The sequence below is a fragment of the Leopardus geoffroyi genome, chromosome D3 (genome assembly GCF_018350155.1).
Source record: "Leopardus geoffroyi isolate Oge1 chromosome D3, O.geoffroyi_Oge1_pat1.0, whole genome shotgun sequence".
Taxonomy (NCBI): Eukaryota; Metazoa; Chordata; class Mammalia; order Carnivora; family Felidae; genus Leopardus; species Leopardus geoffroyi.
The window spans coordinates 69493062-69512022 of record NC_059339.1 but is presented as its reverse complement, the minus strand read 5'-3'; the positions used below and the strand labels follow the sequence as shown (position 1 = coordinate 69512022).

Sequence of the window (18961 nt, the reverse complement as noted above, 5' to 3'; positions counted from 1 at the left end):
CAGTAGATTGATTATCCCATTAGTGAACAGAATATATTCTACTGACACCCAAATTTCTGGATGATTTGTTGCTAGAGGAGGAAGCGATGGAGGGGCTTAATGATGTGTTCAGAGACAGGGTGTCCTTCCTGCCGTGCCTTAGCCGGGCTTCCCCTCCCTTCTCTTGGGCAATGGCTCTGTGTCGGGGGCTTTATGCTGTGAAGGCAGGGTGGTCAGGGAAGAGCTTCTGAAGAAGTCCTGTCAGGCTTTAAGCTGAAGATGTCAAAAGCCAAACTGTACTGAGGACACCTGATTCACATCTAATCTCTTGCATTAAGCCTAGATTTGTTCCGGGGCAGGGAGGTGCGGCTTACTGAGGGATGCCGTCTTCAACAAGCAGAGCGATGATAGTGACGTCCCAAACGGCCCATTGTGAACTGGTGCAGACAGAAAGAATTGGGAGTTTGGGCTTGGTGTCTTGCTAGCTGAGAACTCTGGGCATATTTCTTGGCTTTCCTAAACTTTACCCTTCTCTTCTTTAAAATGGGAAGACTGGCACCCAAAAGTCTTAACAGTCCTAAGCAGGGGGCACGTGGCTAACAGTTTTATGTACCATCCTAGCATGGTGTAAATAGGTGGTAATAAATTGCACCGAAAAACAGTAATACAAGAGCTGCCAAAGGCAGAGGGGGCGTGAGTACAAGGCATCAAGAATTGGGAGATCAAACAGAATCCTTTTGAGCTAGCAATGCTTCGGGCAGCTGTAAAGTAGGAAAGGGGTGAAGAAGCCCTGTGTGGTGGCTTCAACTTAGCAAACAAGGGGAGGAGTGACCAAAATAAAGCTGGGCCTGGAGCACACCAGAGCTGGGCTAGCAGAGGCTACCCTTTGAGGGCCGAAAGCCGGGGAGAGAGGTGACCCAGTATTCGCATACAGAGGGTCCCAGGAGGAGGGGGTGTGCTGAGAGAGGTGGGAGTAGATGTCAGAAAGCTGTCCTCATCGGGGCACCTGGGGATCTCAGTAGGTTGAACGTCCAACTTCAGCTCAGGTCATGATCTCACGGCTTGTGAGTTCGAACCCCACGTTGGACTCGGTGCTGACAGCTCGGAGCCTGGAGCCCGCTTTGGATTCTGTGTCTCCCTCTCTCTGCACCTACCCCACTTGTGCACTCACTCATGTGCTCTCTCAAAAATGTTAAAAACAAAAAAAACTTAGAATGCTGCTCTTGTTACGCATGTCAGAGGTGGTGATGACTGGGACTGAGGTACAGAAATGCAATAGGACATACCAACGTGGGGCTTGAGGGAAAGTGAGGGATTCACAGTGATTCCTAGGTTTGTGGCTGTCGTTGGTGAGTGGAGGCTGGTGCCACTTCTGTGGACAGGGCATGGTGGGAGGGGGGAGGAGGGAAAGGGGGAGAGACTTTGGTGCCAGGAGGCGTGAGGATTCAGGGTTAAAGTGAGTGCTTGCCCTCCACGGGTTCTTAGTTCAGTGACTAGTGTGTGGGCGGACTGTGGCTGCTAGAACACAGGGCCAAGTATGAGGACCGGGGTGCCACACAAGCCCCCGGGTGGGGCACGTGGTGTTGCCTTCACATCCAGGGTGGTGGTTCTGGAGCTGTTCTGGGGTTTCTCTCAGAGTCGGCTGGAATGGTGTCTCCCTGAGCATTCTGTGTACGTGTTGTCGATTGGGAGGCCACAGGTGACAAATTACTCTCCACGGGAAACCCAAACAAGACCGTATTTCAGCAGGATTTCTACACTTGATCTTAGCCAAAAGGCCGAGAAGCGATCAGCAGGATTTCTTCAAAATAAAGTTCCCACGGTGTCTGGCTGATGAGCAGAGCTTCCCTTTAGTGGAGCAGCCTCAGGGGCATTGAAGTGGTACCTGCTTCCACTGTCCTTCCCAGGAGGGCCGCATCCAAAATGGGGAGGAGGGGGGATTGACATTGCTCAGGGAGCTCAAGGCCTTACGCTGGTTTGGTGGTAAATGTTTTCAGGAGGTGGTCTAGCAATAGTCCTGTCTCTCAGGGATCAAAGATGGGGAGCAGCTGTGTGTGTTGGTGGCCCGTGTTTTCCCCGGTTGCTGGAGGATGCGTAGGTCCCTTAGGGTCCTGTGCTCTTGCCTGAGGCACAGGCCTTTGAGGGACTTTTCCTGCTGGGGATAATGCATACTTTCCTCACAACAGCCTGGACCTGAATAACACTTGGGTATGAAAGCCCTTGGCCATTGGCTTCTTTTTCTAAAGGGGGTTCTGCTGGGCTTAGGAGAAAATGATTTGTTAAAAAGCAAATTGACCCAAGTTGCCAGCTAAGTCCTATTCACAACTGGGATGAATGGATGGATTATGTTTTTGAAGAATATTGGGTAGAATTCCACGCTTACAAATACCTAATGCAGAAGCGGCCCGAAATAACCAGGATTTGAAATGGAGTGCTTTTCCCCACCTATACTTCCTATTAGGACTTTGGTAGTAAAATCCTCCAATGTCGGAGACCAAGGAGATCAGTTGGGGAGTCCCAAGTCATAGCCTGTTCTCTAGAGGTGAAGAGACAGAGGCCCAGAGAAAAAAAAGTGACCCAAAGTCACACAGCAGGTAAAACAACCAGGAGTGACATCAATACAAGGTGGAATGCGACAGTGTCTTAAAAGTGGTACAGAGGCAATGATGTAGGCTTTAGAAGATGGGGAAATAATGCCCTGCTGGGATGCCTGAGTCAGGATGTGGGGGGGATTTGCTTGGAGCAGGGCTTGAGAGAAGGTACATGGCAAAGGGGCCAGGTCAAGTAGAGGGAAAACCATGTAGGGTGGTGGTGGGGAAGTGTGCAGTTTCAGAGCCAGTAGTCGAGTTTGGCTGAACTCCAACACCATCATTGCAAAGAGTGTCGAGATCGTCTCCTATAACCTTGCAGCAAATTGGGGGGATGGGTGTACACTCTGCAATGTGGTGAAGGGTTACAAAGCTCCCGCTGATGGCCAGAACCGGGCCATTTGCGAGTCCCGGGCCTCCAGGTCCTGAGTCACTTACCATGGCTGACGTCATTCCCCGTCAGGAGCTGAAGCCGCTCCCTGTACCTGAGAGAAAGGAGTCACAGAATCCCAAACAGCCTCCAGACCCTGTGGTCTCAGCTCAGAAACTCCCGGGGAAGGTCCGAGGCATGGGAGACACAGATTCCCAAGCAGCCCCTCCAGGGGCTCTGCAGCGAGCCCAAAACCCCAAGCGAGTCACAAGCGAGAAACCCAAAAAGACTCCAGACCCTGTGGTCTCAGCTCAGAAACTCCCGGGATAGGTCTGAGGGATGTGAGACACAGAATCTGTAGCAGCCCCTGTGAGGCCCCTCAAAAATACTTTAGAATGGGGGTGCCTGGGTGGCCCAGTTGGTTAAGGGTCCAACTCTTGGTTTGGGGTCAGATCATGATCTCCCTTCATCAGGCTCTGTGCCGACAGTGTGGAGCCTACTTGGGATTCTCTCCCTCACTCTCTGCCTGCCCTGCCCCCTGCCCTGCCCTCACATTCTCTTTCGCTCTCAAACAAACTTAAAACATTTTAGAATGGTCTAACAAGAGGTGAATTTGGGGCTCCGGAGTGGCTCAGTCAGTTAAGTGTCTGACTTCGGCTCTGGTCATGATCTTGCAGTTCAAGAGTTAGAGCCCTGCATCAGGCTCTGCACTGACAGTGTGGAGCCTTCTTGGGATATGCGCGCGCGCTCTCTTTCTCTCTCTCTCTCTCTCTCTCTCTCTCTCTCTCTCTCTCTCACACACACACACACACAAATAAACTTTAAGAAAAAAAAATGAACTTACCTGACTTTAGCCTACATGTCAACATCAGATCTAATATCCATCAAATTAGGCAGCAGTTAGCACTAATGCCATTGTCCACACGTTGTCATGCCCCAGAGCATGTTCCGTGTCTCCAGTTTGCTGTGTGTGCTGCTGCCTCAGGGAGCCTGGCAGCCCTCACCCCTGCCCCCACTGCTCTGGCTCCTTCTCTCCTGGCATCCATATGTAGGTCCCAGAGAACCTTCCTGAGTTCTTTGGGTAGTCTTTACTTTTCCTTCGCATGTGATCCTCTGCTCAGGACTAAGGCTCAGATGCATCCTGTGCTTATCGATTTATTTTAGGTCGAACGTAGAGGCTTTACGCAAAACTGTAAGCCTGTGGGTGTGGCTTCTGCAATTCAGTTCTCCTTCTGGCAGTTACAGGTTGTCTTAAAGATGGTGTCAAGCTCAGGTCTGTTTCAGAGTGTTCACGGTCGAGGTCTGGAGGTCCAGCTGCTAATACTCTTAGTTGTCTGGGAGGGCTGTGCTTCTGAGCTGTTTTCTAGGGAGTTTATTGTGAAGTATTGAGAAGAGAGGTGACACCTGTTGTTATCCCCAGGGTCCGGTGGAGGTCCTATGAAATTCAGTGAACGTGGGAAACACAAGCATCTGCTATAGGCTTCTTTATACAGCATCTTTCAGTGTAAAGATTTCTCAGAAACAAGGGGAGAAAAAAAGACACTCTAATGACAACAGGGATATCCTAGAACTATAAGAGATCTCAGAAAGCCACTTGTTTTTCCTCCAAATATTTGGTGGGATTTACATGTTTTCAAATAATTGTATAGCCAATTTGGAGCATCCATTTTTTCCCCCATCTTAACGGTGTCTGCTGGCCAATGGTATTCACTCAGATCCATCCCCATTTGAGGATGAGTTTGTGTGAGCTGAGACCACATTGCTCTTTGCTGCACTTGAATGGTGGCTATGGGTTAGGGTTTCTTCAGCCCAGCTACCACACCTGAGCCTACTTGGGGCTCCCACGCCTAACCCAGATCTCTCCTATCTTTCTAGTCGTCCTCTGGTTGACATCGGTGTCCTCACACTGCTTCTCCACTTCTTGGCTGTTGATCCAGATCAGAAGCAGGGCCAATATTTGTTCCCCTTGTTGATAAGCTGCAGTCTACTTGGGTTAATAATGAGCAGCTTGTGGTGCTTCTCTGTTCCTTCTGCCCGTAGCCTGCTCTGCCCAGGAAGCCACAGGAGCTGGTAGTAGTAGTGGGCCAGTGCCAGGAGGTCTGTGTTTTAAACTCACTTCCACATTCCTGGGTTTTCTCCTCTGGAAGTGGGGCGATGGTTAATCTCTAGGAGTATATATTTTGTGCCATGCGCTCTAGAGGGACTGGAGACAGAGAGCAACGCGTCCTCGTGGCAGTGGATTTGTGAACTGGATGTAGATGGCTGAGTATAGCCCTTACAAGCAATTCGTTTGCCAAACCTGTTTCCCAAACATTTGTTCTCTCTCTCTCTGCTTGAACGTCCATGTTCCTTAGAGGTCTGAGAGGCTGCTCTTACCATTGCTTGTCACTCATTCTGCTATCTGTTTTAAAGGGATAAATATAGACGCGTTTATATCTGAGGGAGAGTATCTTCTTTCCCCTTTCCATTTGGTCTTCCTGAAATCCCTCTGACTGCAATTGATAGCTGTTTCATCTCATTTCTGATAAACTTGGAGCAAGATCAGTCTGGTGGTTAATAGCATGGCTTTTATGATACATACGTATGAATAAGAAATTCAAAACCATATCTTCCGGCTCAAACACAAAAGACCCTTGTTTTTGAAAAATTACATTTGCAGTGGCACAAGATGGGCATGTTACAGAATCAAAAGGTGAGACTGTATACCTGAAAAGGCATATATGTAAATTCTCAGGGTGTGTGTGTGTGTGCACGAGCGTGTGTATGTACATAGAGAAATGTTTTAGGGTGTGCTGCATCCAGAGAGGAAATGAAAGCATGACCGGCTGGCTGTGCCTCCCTTCTTGAGGGCCCTTAGGAAGGGTATGTGCTATTTGTAAGCCCTTTGCCGAACTCTTCCTTCTCCTGTTTGTGGATCTTGTGGAAGCCTTCCTTCTCCTGTTTGTGGATCTTGTGGCAGACTGTTTTGGCAATGTTCTTTGTTGTTATCCTTAAAAGAAGGCAAGATTCTCTTGGGCTCGGGCCCTTGTCAACAGAGCCCCTGGAAGGCAACAGTTTATCCACAGCAAGTAAGTGACCAGAGCTCTTTCCTTCCAGAGATGAGAAGAACCAGTCCATCATAGTCAGCGGGGAGTCTGGAGCCGGCAAGACTGTGTCAGCCAAGTATGCCATGCGCTATTTTGCCACGGTTGGTGGCTCAGCCAGTGACACCAACATTGAAGAGAAGGTTCTGGCATCCAGTCCCATCATGGAGGTAAAGCCTTTCCAAATGTATTTGGCTTTTCTGGCTGGAGTTGCTTCCTCTGGCAGCAAGACTGCTGGGTGTCCAGCCTTATGTGGTTGCCCACAAGAATCCTTAGAAAGCGGTGCATGTGCCCACATTCGTGCTTCCCCTGAGAGTCCATTGTCTATAACTGAGGAAAAAATTCCAAAGGTGCCCCTAAGACCACGGAATTGGGAGTACTCTAACCTGGTAGTGCCTTTCAAGTCCCTAGTATAGAGTGGAGTGTCCTTTTCCTGTCCTCCTTGTCCCTTGACTCCGCTGGATGCTCTAGTGAATGTCCCTCCATTCTACCTTCCCCTCTGCTGCTGGTCCCCTCCCCTCCTGCCATCATGTGTTAGCAAATCTGCATTTCACCTGAACCATCCAATGCTTGAAGGCCTGCTGGATCAGGAGGGCAATTTGCTTGGGCGGAGGTGGGAGGACTATGTAGAAGATTCCTTTTTTCCCCTAAAAACATTTGGACATTTTATTTGGGAGTTGAGGGGAAGGGTGGGACCAAAAGCTATGCGGTGACACAGAATCTATTGATCCTCAGAAAGCAGTTACCAATGGTGGCATGAACTGGCCAGCTTGGGTTCTGTCTGGATCTTGACTCCTCACCCCCAGCCTCAGAGCAGTCAGTTACAAGTACAAGGCCAGAGAGATTTGCTAAAACTTAGATCCTGCTATAACTCATCATGTTTTAGGGTCACAGCTCCATTTCTCTCTCTCTTTCCTCCATAAAAACTTAATTCTGATAAAGTAGATCTAAATGGGCAGGCAGTCTCTGGCCAGCTTTGGTTTCCTGCCTCTGAAATGGAGGCTCTTGATTATCGTCTAGGTTACAGTCTGGTAGGAATCGGCCCCCTGCCAGTTTGGGGCAGCTCCTTTGTTTTAGGAAAAATTCATTTGAGACTGAAAGCTGCCAAAATAGCATCAGATTTCTCTGCAGTGCCTTGAGCCCCATCGATTAAGAGCCAAGTCACCAAGATGATTGGTCTCTCAGATTCTTTTGGAGCTGGAGGAAACAAGAACCTGCCTGGACCTTCCCAGATCCCCTCTCTACCCCCCTCTTCCTTTGCCAAGTGCTGGAGTAAATTCTGAGTCTCCGTTCATAGGAATTCGTGGCTTTTACAGGTATAGTCTCCTGACTACACAGTTGGATTATCTTGTAGAACTTGCATTCTCTGTCTACTGACAGGACACAATATATTCATTAACAATTCAACAAAAGCCAGTTTCCATACTGTTCTTATATGGAATGGGAAATGGTCAATACAGTTGGAGGCATTTTTATTAAACACGTGTAAACAGGAAAACTTTTATTCTGTTACAATGGTTCTTAAACGTGACTGCATCAGAATCACCTGGAGGGTTTGTTAAATGAGATTGCTGGATTCACCCAGTGTTTCTGATTCAGAAGGTCTGGGGTAGGGGTCCCAAAACTTGCCTTTCTATTAAGTTCTTAGGTGATGATGATTCTGATGGTCTGAGTACCACAGTTTGAGAACCGTTGGCCTATGAAAAAGGTAAGGGCTCACTGGAAAATATGGACGAGTAAAAGAAAATAAGTCCCTGCCTAACCCTTACAGCTTGCTGAGGATTGTTCAACATTTGGGTCTGTTTCCTTTCAGTTGTGGCACTGAGTATTGCAGTCATAAACCTTATCCCCCGTATCATTGAGCTTTTTTATGAACTGCTTTATTGGCTGCAAACATACTAATATTGTTGGATATTCAACTCGTTGATAGCCTGTTTGCTCATAGCATTTATTCTAAGCCCAAGATGGTGGCCTGGCCATGGCTTCGGCCTACCCTGGACCATCCATCTGTGCACCTATGAGTTGAGGCAGCTAAGATTGTAATCTACAGTTAACATCATGTTTCATCTCAAATGGGAGTGAAACCAGGCTTTCAGCCTTTCCTTCGCCCCTGAGTTTCAAACCTCAGTGCATTTTTAAGGTAGTAAGTTTTCAAAGCTACAGAATGCTGCCTCTTTTGGAAGCAGTATATAGTTCTTCTAGGCAAAACAGAGAAGGGAAGTTCTCTCTGGTGACTGAACAAAGTAATTTTAGTCGAGATGATAATTTAATGAAGGTAGATCACCACATTAAACATGTTCAAGACAAGATTTTTTAAACTTGTTTTATGGTAGTTAAACATACGTAAAATATACCATTTCAATTATTTTACATGAACAATTGAATTAAGGACGTGCACAGTGTTATGCAACCGTCACCATCATCCATTTCCGGAGCTTTTTCATCATCCCAATTTGTACTTGTTAAAGAACAACTCCCTGTTCTGCTTTCCAGCCCCCAGACCCTAGTAACCTCTATTCTACTTTCTGTGTCTATGAATTTGCCTGTTTTAGGTACCTCTTATAAGTGGAATCACACAACATTTGTTCTTTTGTGTCTGACCTATTTCACCTAATGTTTTCCAAGTGTATCCATGTTGTAGAATGTAGGAGTATGTTTTTGCTTTTTATGGTTGGATGACATTTTGCTGTGTGGGTATGCTGTATTTTGTTAATTCATTCCTCTGTTGAAGAATCATTGGGCCAGTGTGAATTTTGGCCATTGTGAGTAATGCCACTGGACAGTAGCATGCAGACATCGGAGTTCCTATTTGGGGAATGTTTTTTTAAATTATAGTAATCTAAAAAGACCTAACATTTCAATATCTATTATGTCCTGAATGGGCTGGTGCATTGCTGGGGATTCAGGGTACTTTGGCATGGGAGAAATGTGAGAACAACACACACTACCCAAAACACACAATGTGGTTCACTTGCTAAAGTCTAAAGGGGAATGTACACACAAAGCCGCCTCCTCATGCACGATGTCACATAACTAAATGCTACAGTGGTTTGGATGCGCAATGTTAAATTTCTGCCTTGTGCAAATTGGTACTTTGGAAACCATCTGGGTAATTCCTTAGGGCTCAGTCTGTCGAACTACAGAACGTGGTCATCTTAGAGACTGTCCCTTGACCTTTAAGTGTTACATTTGAGAGAAATCTTGGCTATAAATGTGGAAAGGAAGAGTCCCAGCCGGGAAAGAACTCTGGGTGGGTTAGGAGGTGTTGTTGAGCAGAGAAAGCAGCTTCTACGGTGCTAAAACCTAACTTTTCATGACTTTGGAGTCTAGCTGGGTCCTTGTGTCAGGAAGCCCAGTCAGCTTTGTGGCTCCTCCGAGGGTTATAGGCAACACAAGTTTGTCTTAATCAGGAGACAGCTGATGATTGACGACTCTGCCCCTGTCCCAGCTCAGGACGGCACCTCCTGGCTGAGCAATCAGTTATGCTCCTCGATCATCTCATTATTTCAGCACCCTGGCAACTGCAGCCGCCTCCTGGGGAGACAGAGTTGAGGACAATCTGAGCCGGTGGAATCCCCAGCCAGCTGCACTAAGTGGCAGTTGTTTGAATTAAAGGCGACTCGAGGGTGGATTGGGATGATTTACGCTCTGCGCCAGAGCTCTCTGCCCCCACTCTGTGTAAGAGCTTGCCAGCATCCCGGCAGCGATTTGCTCACAAGTTTGCACTGATTAAAAGGATATTCGTAATCAAGAGACTGTTAGAGCAGGGACAACCAAGTCCAGACCAGATGCATCATGTAGCTTCTTGGGATGACCAGAGTCTGCATGCACACAAGTCCAGAGGCCAGAGGCTCCCCCATCCTGGGAGGAAGGGGGGCGAGGGGTACAATGAGCACACACAATATAAACTAAGACCACTTACTATGTAATTTGGGGGATTTGACTTTTTTTAAGCTCAAGAAACAAGGCCTACAACTATTAACCTATTCATATGAGAGTCTGCACCCAAGATAACTTCGCTCTTGTCTCGTGTCAACACACTCTGGCCATCCCACACTCTCAGGTGCCCTGTCCCTTTGCCCACACCATATCCATCACTAGAACCCCCTCCCTCCCTGCTATCAGATTCTACTCACCCTTGAAGACCCTCAATTTACACTCCTTAAAGCCATTCCGGTTGTGCTGGGAATGGCTAATAGCTCCCTTCCCTGTGCTTCCACACTATGGGTATGTCTCTCATATTGTATAATCCTAATCCTCCTGAAGTTATTCCGGGCCATTTGGTCTCACTACATATTTGCATATGCATAAACAATGAAGAAGGTGGTCCTCTTATGTCCTATGTGAATGGTAGTGTATTCTGTCATTTTTGCAGCTTTTTCCACTCAACATCTTTTAAATTTATCCATGAATCATGCTCTAGCTTACTTTTACTAGCTTTATAGTGTCCCATTGTGTGAACACACTACACTTTATCTGTTCCCCTACTCGTGTGCATTTAGGATGGATTTCTTTTTTTGTTAAATACAACCTGCCTGGAACATTCTTGTGCTTACTCACTTGTACACTTGGGTATTTTTCCAGGTGATACTTAAAGATAGGGTTGCCTGTTAGGTGTGTGTATATTCAATTTTACTAGATAGGTCCAGTTACTTTTCAGGATGGTTGTTCCTGTTGCCATGTAAGCCGGCAACATAGAGTTCCTTTGTCCTCACACCCTCCTCATTCTGTAATGTCAGAGTTCTTTGCTGTGGCCCCTCTGGGCTGCTGTTTTAATCTACAGTTCTTTGATGACCACTGAGGTTGTCTTTTCTTAGGTTTATTGGTCACATGAGTTTTGTGTTTTGTGTGTGTGTGTGTGTGTGTGTGTGTGTGTGTGTGTGTGTGTATGAGAGAGAGAGAGAGAGAGAATTTCCTGCTGTAGCATGGCTCATTTTCCAGATTTTAACCACTTGCATCATTTTTGCTTTTTTTTTTTTTTTTTTTGTTTTTGGTCTGTGAGACTCGAGGTTAAAACCTGTTTTTCTGTTATCTATGATAACTGGACTTGTTTTCCTTATGCATCAAGACGTTTCCCGAGTCAGGGGATAACCAGAAAAATCTAGCCACAAAAATCAAGTGAGACCTTTACACACAAGTTGGGAGTCCTTCCTACCTAGGTTGAGTTTATGGGTTGGCGGTAATAACCTTTTTGTGGGTGACGTTACATACTTTTGAAAGTACTTACAGGTGTATCATTTCTCAAAACAGCCCTCATGAGGTGAGAAGGATAGATCTTTTGACAGTGATCGTTAGGCCCTGGGCAAGCACTCCCTAGGCCGTTACAGGGGGTGGTCTCAAGTAGGGCAGAGGCTCTTGTTGCTGCTTTACAAATCATGGAATTTGAATATTTTGACATTTTGAAATTGAAACGCATTTATGGAAACAAGGTTATCTTTTGGAATTTTCCACAAACTGGACTTTGCTAATTGTATCCTCATGATGTTGGTAATATGTTCCCTTTCTCCCCTATGTTTCCTGTAAAAGGGCAGTAAAATTCAGAGACTTGACTAAATTGAGGCTGGATTATTGGTGCACATTTGGGACAGAACACTCGGTGTACTTGGATGGTGAATTGGATATGTAGGGTGCAGGCACTCTTGGACTGAATAGCTTCCTTAGTGCAAGCTAGGCTCTTTGGTTTCTGCGAGTGAATGGTTGCATGCCTGAAGGTCTCACTTGCTCACCTCAAAAATAGGAATGGAATGTTTCCATGAGCATTTATTAATGTGATCTTTTAAAAATTTTTTAATGTTTATTTTTGAGAGATGGAGCAAGAGTGGGGAGGGCGGGGTAGAGAGAGAGGGAGACACAGAATCCAAAGCAGGCTTTAGGCTCTGAGCTGTCAGCACAGAGCCCTACACTGGGCTCGAACCCATGAACTGTGCGGTCATGACCTGAGCCACAGTTGGATGCTCAACTGACTGAGCCACCCAGGTGCCCCTCTTACTGTAATCTTTTACACAGTGATTTGCTCTCAGCTGTGTTGTTTGCCTTCTTAATAACAGATGCCAGCTAAGCCTTGTGTAGTTTTAGGATGTGCAGAGATCCCGGTAGTTTGGTAACTTGGATTTGGCTGAGAAGGGGTAGAGGGTGGAATGGGATTTTACATTTTTTTTAACCTCTGTGTGCCACAAATTTTCTCAACAACTGAAAACGTATAGTGGATATTTTTCAACCATGTGAGAATGTAAACATGTGAGAGGGACTAAAATATTAATATATTCATTACCAATTTATTAGCAATGTGATGTTTTATAGAAAGTGAATAATCATGCCAGGTTATTCAGCCGCTCACCTTTTAAATTATCCTCTGGGGGCATCTGGGTGGCTCAATTGGTTAAGCATCCAACTCTTGGTTTCGGCTCAGGTCATGATCTCACAGTTCGTGGGTTCGAGCCCTGCATTTGAGCTCCATGCTGACAGTGTGGAGCCTGCTTGGGATATCTCTTTCTCACAATAAATAAACAAACATTAAATGTGAATAAATAAATGTCTGCTGTTTTGAATGGTGCCCCTATAGCTGCATAAGAAATGGTACCAAGAGGGTGATGTCTTCCTGATTTGATCTAGTGATGAGGTGCAGAGACGTTGGTTGATCTTTGGTCTTTTTCTTGGAAATATAGTTTATCAGTTTGGAATGACATTTGTTGTCATGGAGGTCTGATCAGAGCACACTAAGGTTTGTGTGTCTCAAAACAATTCAGAGCTCTTGGATACTGGCTTTGGTTTAATAGCTCAAGTAGTGCTCAGGATAGTGCTCTCGGTGATTCTCTAGACCTTTCCTTCATGTAGCCATCATATGCACATTCCAGGTAGGATAACTTGACAGAGTTCACCAATCCAGTCCTTACTCTCACTGGCCATTCTTAGGAGTAAAGGAGGCAGGAAATGAACTTTTGTTTTTAGCTCAGCTCATTGTCATCCCAATGGTAGGGGAAGCCCTGTAAGGAAGGGGGGGTGGGGGGAAAGGGAGATGCTGCCACAGACCTACAACCTTGAGATCAAGAAAGCTTTCCTGGTTTTGCATTCTTTCTGTTTGTTCTGTGCAGGCCATTGGAAATGCTAAAACCACTCGCAATGACAACAGCAGCCGTTTTGGGAAGTACATTCAGATTGGCTTTGATAAAAGGTACCACATCATTGGGGCCAACATGAGGACCTACCTGTTGGAGAAGTCCAGAGTGGTCTTTCAGGTGAGTGGTGGGATGTGGGCTTCTTTGTACTTTCTCCCATGAATGGCGTTTACTTGCCCCCTCATCTGCCTCCTGTGCCCAGAGAGCACCTCTTCTTTTGGAAGTGGAATCGGATACGCTTGTTTTTGTGGTTTTCTTTTCTTTCATCAGAAAGGGTTTGTTCGAATACTGTGGTCGTCTACCCAGTATTGTTTTGCAGTGTATTGTTTACAGTTTCAGTCAACAAACCTAATGAGTGCCTGTTACATGCTAGATACCAGAGATAGGTGAAGAATAAGATGGTCCTGTTCTTTGTGGGTTGTAATCTTAGGATTAGAGGATTGTTTTATGGGGTCTCTGGGCTTCATCGCTCCCCAGGAACCTTACTTTGTAGGTTATATTTTTAAAAACGCAAAAAACACTACTTGGACATGCACCTAGCCCAAAAACTGTCCTCCTCCAGCCCCCTTTCAATGGTCCCATACTTGAACTGGGATGGTGCGTGTCCTGGTCTGAGCCAGCCACACCCTCTTCCCACCCCGACCCTCGGCAGAGGGGACATCCAAAACAGCCTCAGCTGTTTCTCAGAGATGCCTGTCTACATGCTGATGCTTAACAAACATCTAATGATTTTTTTTAACTAATTTTTTCCCTTTGTTCAGGCTTTCTCTCCACCTCCCAAATTTTGGTTCAATAGCCCCATATCCTTATCTCACCACAGCAAAGTAAATAGCCTACTATACTGGGTACAGGTCTGATCTGGCTGTGACTCTGTCCAGACTCTTCTCTGAACACTCCTTGAACCTCCTTATTCCTTTGCTCAGGCCTCCTGAAGCTCCCCCCACTGCCACCACTCTGCCAACTTAATGCAGGTGTAGCCTGAGTGTCTGCTCTCAGTCCTGTCTCCGTCTTGGACTTGATGTGACCGCCGCAGCCTGTCATCATGGGCAAGGGCATAGCTCTGACTTAGTCCCAAGCCTCCCAGGGGAGAATGGGAGTATACGGCAGGCAAGTTACGATCTGTGCAACATGAGCCAGGCGACACGGATATCTGAGCAAGTGTGTGTTGTCTGACCATTCCACTATTTGCGAAAGAGCAGTGATGTTCTATGTGGGAGAAAAAATACACGAGAGGTAAAAATCTTGAAGCTTGAAGAAGGCCCCATAATAGTGAAAGAGAAGTCCGGGGGTGGGAAGTGAAGGTGGCAGAGGGTGTGGAGGAAAACCTGAGCAGAAGTCCTGACCTCTGTCATGTGACCGCCGGACCCTGGGATTAGAACAAGTGAGGGGATGATCTTGGGGGTCACTGCCCTAAACCTGTTTAACTTTTTTCCTCCTTCAGGCAGATGACGAGCGGAATTACCACATCTTTTACCAGCTCTGTGCTGCCGCCAGTCTCCCGGAATTTAAGGAGCTTGCACTGAGTACGTGACATGCGTGTGTCTGTCCTCGGGTGGGCTGCTGCAGCACCAGGTGCTACATCTGGAGGCGCGGACTGGAGGAAGGGTGCTCTGCTCAAAGCCCTCTGTTGTGGGTTCTTGTCCCAGCTCTGCCTCTACATGGGCACGTCTCCCCAGACCTCTTTGAGCATCAGTACTCGATCCATAAAATTGGGCTAATTGCACCCAGGTTGCCTGCCACAGAAAACATTTGAGAGGATCAGAGGCAGAGGGCAGAACGGTATTTTGCAGAACGCAAAATACTTTCCATGCATTGTTTTGAAAAACGTTTCCACTTTAAACTTTGCAAAAAGTGTGTCCCCACCGTGAGGATCTAGAGATTTAGCTAAGGCACATCGTGTAATTGAGCTAGTGAGTTTTAGGTCCCTTTCAAGGATGGAGATGAAGAAAAGGAGGGAGGGAGAGGCCGGAGCAGGATGAAGATGGACGGCTGGATGGCACAGGATATGATGGCGTTGGGCTGCGGCGACTCTGGTTTCTTCTGAGCAGGTGGGGCGCTGTGGCACCCACGCACGGGAGCGTCGCAGGGCGGCACGGAGTGACTAAAAGCGCCTCTCCACTGTGTTGCCATGAGATAAAAAGACAACCTTTCAGTTGTCTGCTAACACTGTGTGCCACAGGCTGTCGGCAAGTTTAGTTTGCCTGGAGGCTGTTGACATGGAGCTAGGGCAAAGCAAGAGGAGTGAGCAGGCTTTAGTTCGAGATGCCACCAACGGAGGGCCTCGGCTTGGGGCCTGGAGCCTGAGGCTTTCCCCCTTCCGAGCCCTGGGACTTTGTAAGGAATATGGATGGACTCCGGGCTGGAGTCCTCAAAGCCATCTCCTGACAAATGTGTGTGACATAGGCAAGCCCCGGGGGCCGTGCAGCATCCTGTGTGTGCCAGGTGTCCTGTCTCTGGTCTCTTGGGTGTCTTTTAGGTGAGGGCAGGTTCAGTAGTAGCAGATGGCGTGATGACGAGCTGGGTGTCTAGACAGAGGCCGGTTGGTCTTTGTGCAACTGTGAGAGAAATAGACTGCTGGGGCTTTGCTGTTTGTGACCCAAATCCTGGCTGTCTTGAGGGCCCAACACCAGATCCCCCTCAGACAGCTCCAGCCTGTGCTCCTAGTAGCTAAAACACACCAAGTGGTTCAAACCTCAGTCTGCGCTCTTAACTCTGCCTCACTTATGAGGTCCTGCAGTATTTGGTACTTGGGCACACAGTTTAGCCTTGGGTCCTTCGTTTGTTCATTGAACCCTACGAAGGTGGTGGTAGGTACTGCGGGTGCAGTGCTGAGCATAACTGTCGTGGGCCCTGCCCTTGCTTAGCTTACAGTCAGTTACAGGGCAGAGAGAGAAGGGTATGCTGAGTGAAGCGTAGCGGAGATGGGTCAGAAGGTTCCCCAGGGAAGTAAATTGAGAACCGAAGTGGGAAGCCCAGGATGGCATATATTATGCTGGCTTTCTGCTATACTCTAGTCAGTGTTTACAAATCTGAATCTTCCCCTCTGAAGTTATCAACTCCTTGAGGACAAGGAGGGGCCGGTACAAGCCTTGTTTGATGAGCACCTCCCTGAGCTGGCACCTTGGGCTCTGATGTTGGCTTATGGCCACAAGTGACCAGGAATGTAGGCCACGCTAAGGGCTTTTGTCCCCCCACCTCTTTCCTTCCCAAAGTGGGGACATGAGGGGCGCCTGGGTGGCGCAGTCGGTTAAGCGTCCGACTTCAGCCAGGTCACAATCTCGCGGTCCGTGAGTTCGAGCCCCGCATCAGGCTCTGGGCTGATGGCTCAGAGCCTGGAGCCTGTTTCCGATTCTGTGTCTCCCTCTCTCTCTGCCCCTCCCCTGTTCATGCTGTGTCTCTCTCTGTCCCAAAAATAAATAAACGTTGAGAAAAAAAAAAAAAATTCAAAGTGGGGACATGAGCCCAGCTAAACTTCTCAGAGCCAGCCTGCAGGCGATCAAAACTTTTTTAAAGGTCATTTTTGTAGAAAAATAAGTTCTGGTGAGATCCTTTGTATTTGGACCACTGTGTCCCAAATGTAACTTTAAGGAAATAGGAAAAAAAAATCCTAATTTTTTTGCACTTACGCAAGTACACTGAATTAAAAAACAAAAAATAGCTTTTCCATATTCTTTCTCTTGGCCTCTTCCTTGGGCCTCTGACTGGAGCAGTTGAAAACTATCCAATTCGATCCATTTCTTGCACTGTTCTACCTATGTGTGCCCTCCAAGAACATCTGGAAGGAAGCTGAGAGGTGTTGAGCTCTTGTGCTCAGGGGTGCTGGCGTGTTCGGCCTCGTGGGTGCATTGGCTGTGAGCTCTGAAGCTTGACATTTAGTTCTGCTGATAACCCTGGCTGAGTGGCTGGAAACCTGAAGTAAATGAGGGACTGGCCAGTGGTTCCTAGTAGATATTTAGACTGCCTTGCCTCCTTCTCCCTTTTCTTCACCTAAAACATGCTACTCAAGTATACAGATGTCTCTGCAAGACCCCTGGCCCAGGAAGAGTTTTGTGCATTTGTCTGAGCACAGGGGAGCAGATTTGCAGCCATTCGTCTGTATTTCCCTCTGCCCTACCCTATTGTTGGTGGCCTGTTGCATTAAAATGACCTCAGGATGAGATTTAAAGAAAAGTACTCCAATAAGTGTCTGCAGTGTGAATAAATGATGGTAAAAAAGAGGTATAATGGGCTTATATTTCCTTAAATATAGCCCTTAGGTAATGAGGAATAAAATCTTTTCCACTTGTATCAATAGTTTTATAAAAAGCCTCTCTTACACAGTTACAACATAGCCTCCTAGGTGAAGTGCTAGCCCTCGGTCGTGGCCCCTGATGGTCAGTCCACTGCTCTAATCACTGGGCTCACACTTCCTCAGTGGTCTAAACACTGTCTGACCCGGCATCTGCCTGTTGAGCCAGTTACTAGGGGGCTTTGTGGTATAGTTTTCCTTAGAAATGCTGAGTAAAGAGAGAGCCAAACTGGAGGATAAGAGACGTTGCTCAGGTGAGATGGTCAGTGATGACTTCATAGGCTGGAAAGGAGAGCCAGGATCCAAGGTGGCTAAGCAGATGGCAGAGAACCTTCTGCAGTTGGGATGTCCCTTACAAGGGTCTGGAGTGTGATGGGGACACAGGTGATTGCAAACCTAAAAGCTGATAATTTTGATTGGATTCAAATCATTTAGTAGAGTGAGCTGTGACTGACCCAGGGGACCCCTGCAGTGATGAGCCTGAGCCAGAGGAGGTTCCCCTGGTGGGCCTGAGTTTGGGAACTGGCAGCAGGGAAGGTGGGGGGGTCTGACTCAGAACATCAGGTCGTAGGCCCTGGTTGTTGACCATGAAGGGTCTTGGTAGATGCTGAAAACGCCTCCTTTCCTCCAGCAGAGAGGTCTGGTGCCTTCCTTTGGAGTCTCAGGTGCCTGTTTTTCTGGTGTGTCAGAAAACTGACACTGATAACTTTTGACAATGAGTTAGGTTGTGTTTATGACAAAACCATGTCATAAACAACCCTCTCCACAATCGGGTGACCAAGTAGTGGGCTCTCCCAGGCCTGGCCAAAGTCTGGGTGAGTCTGAGTGATCCCTTCAAGCCTTATGTCCCTCAGTTTGCCTGTCTGAAAAATAGGAATAAATATGTGCAATCATCTTCATGTGGGCCCTGCCAAAATCATCAAAGGAGGTACTTTGAAAGGTGAGTGAAAAGGAAAAATGAACAAATGGTTTTCGTAAGCCTTGGAAACTATTGTGTCCTGTGCTAGAGCTTGTGGGATGATTAGATATAAGAGAGGTGAGTTTGGCACCTTCCAAAGAGACCTTCCTTCCTAACAGTTCGCCTTTGCTGTGGCTGTCAGTGAGCCCGGGGCTCAAGTCCTTCCTCTCCCAGCTCTAGTCCTCAAAGTGTGTTTGGGCTACTCCCCCAGGAAGCCTTCCGTCATAAGCTATGACTGATACTCGGCGCCCCATCCCTGTGGGCAGTGCGGGTCCTGGCTCAGGCTGTGTGGGCAGGGCTTGGGTCTGGCTTCTGCCACTTCCTCGCTGGGCCTGGCAATGTGCACTTACCCAACGAGTGTGGCTTGGAGCAGAGGATGCAAGGTGGGGAATGGAAGAGACCAGAAAGGAGAGGTAGGCAGGACCCCTGTGGGCCTGGACCAAGAGTAGAGCTGAGGAATGACAGTGAGGAAGCCGGTGGATCTGAGACCAGAGATGTGGAGGCAGCCCTGAGTCTGGAGGGGAAGGAGGAGGAACCTGCAGCTGCTTCACAAAAGACCCTGGAGGTCCTTTCAGGGTGC

At 47.4% G+C, this 18961-nt stretch overlaps 1 protein-coding gene across 3 annotated transcripts in view; it reads left to right on the top strand.

Moving 5' to 3' along the window:
- The window catches only part of MYO5B (myosin VB), a 340352-nt gene that overhangs the window by 185940 nt on the left and 135451 nt on the right, over positions 1-18961 (top strand). For all 3 annotated transcript variants that reach the window (XM_045459496.1, XM_045459497.1, XM_045459498.1), the window contains exons 5-7: positions 6034-6190; positions 13112-13255; positions 14577-14658. In XM_045459496.1, coding sequence (XP_045315452.1) covers positions 6034-6190; positions 13112-13255; positions 14577-14658 — 383 coding nt within the window. The remainder of the gene's footprint in view (positions 1-6033; positions 6191-13111; positions 13256-14576; positions 14659-18961) is intronic.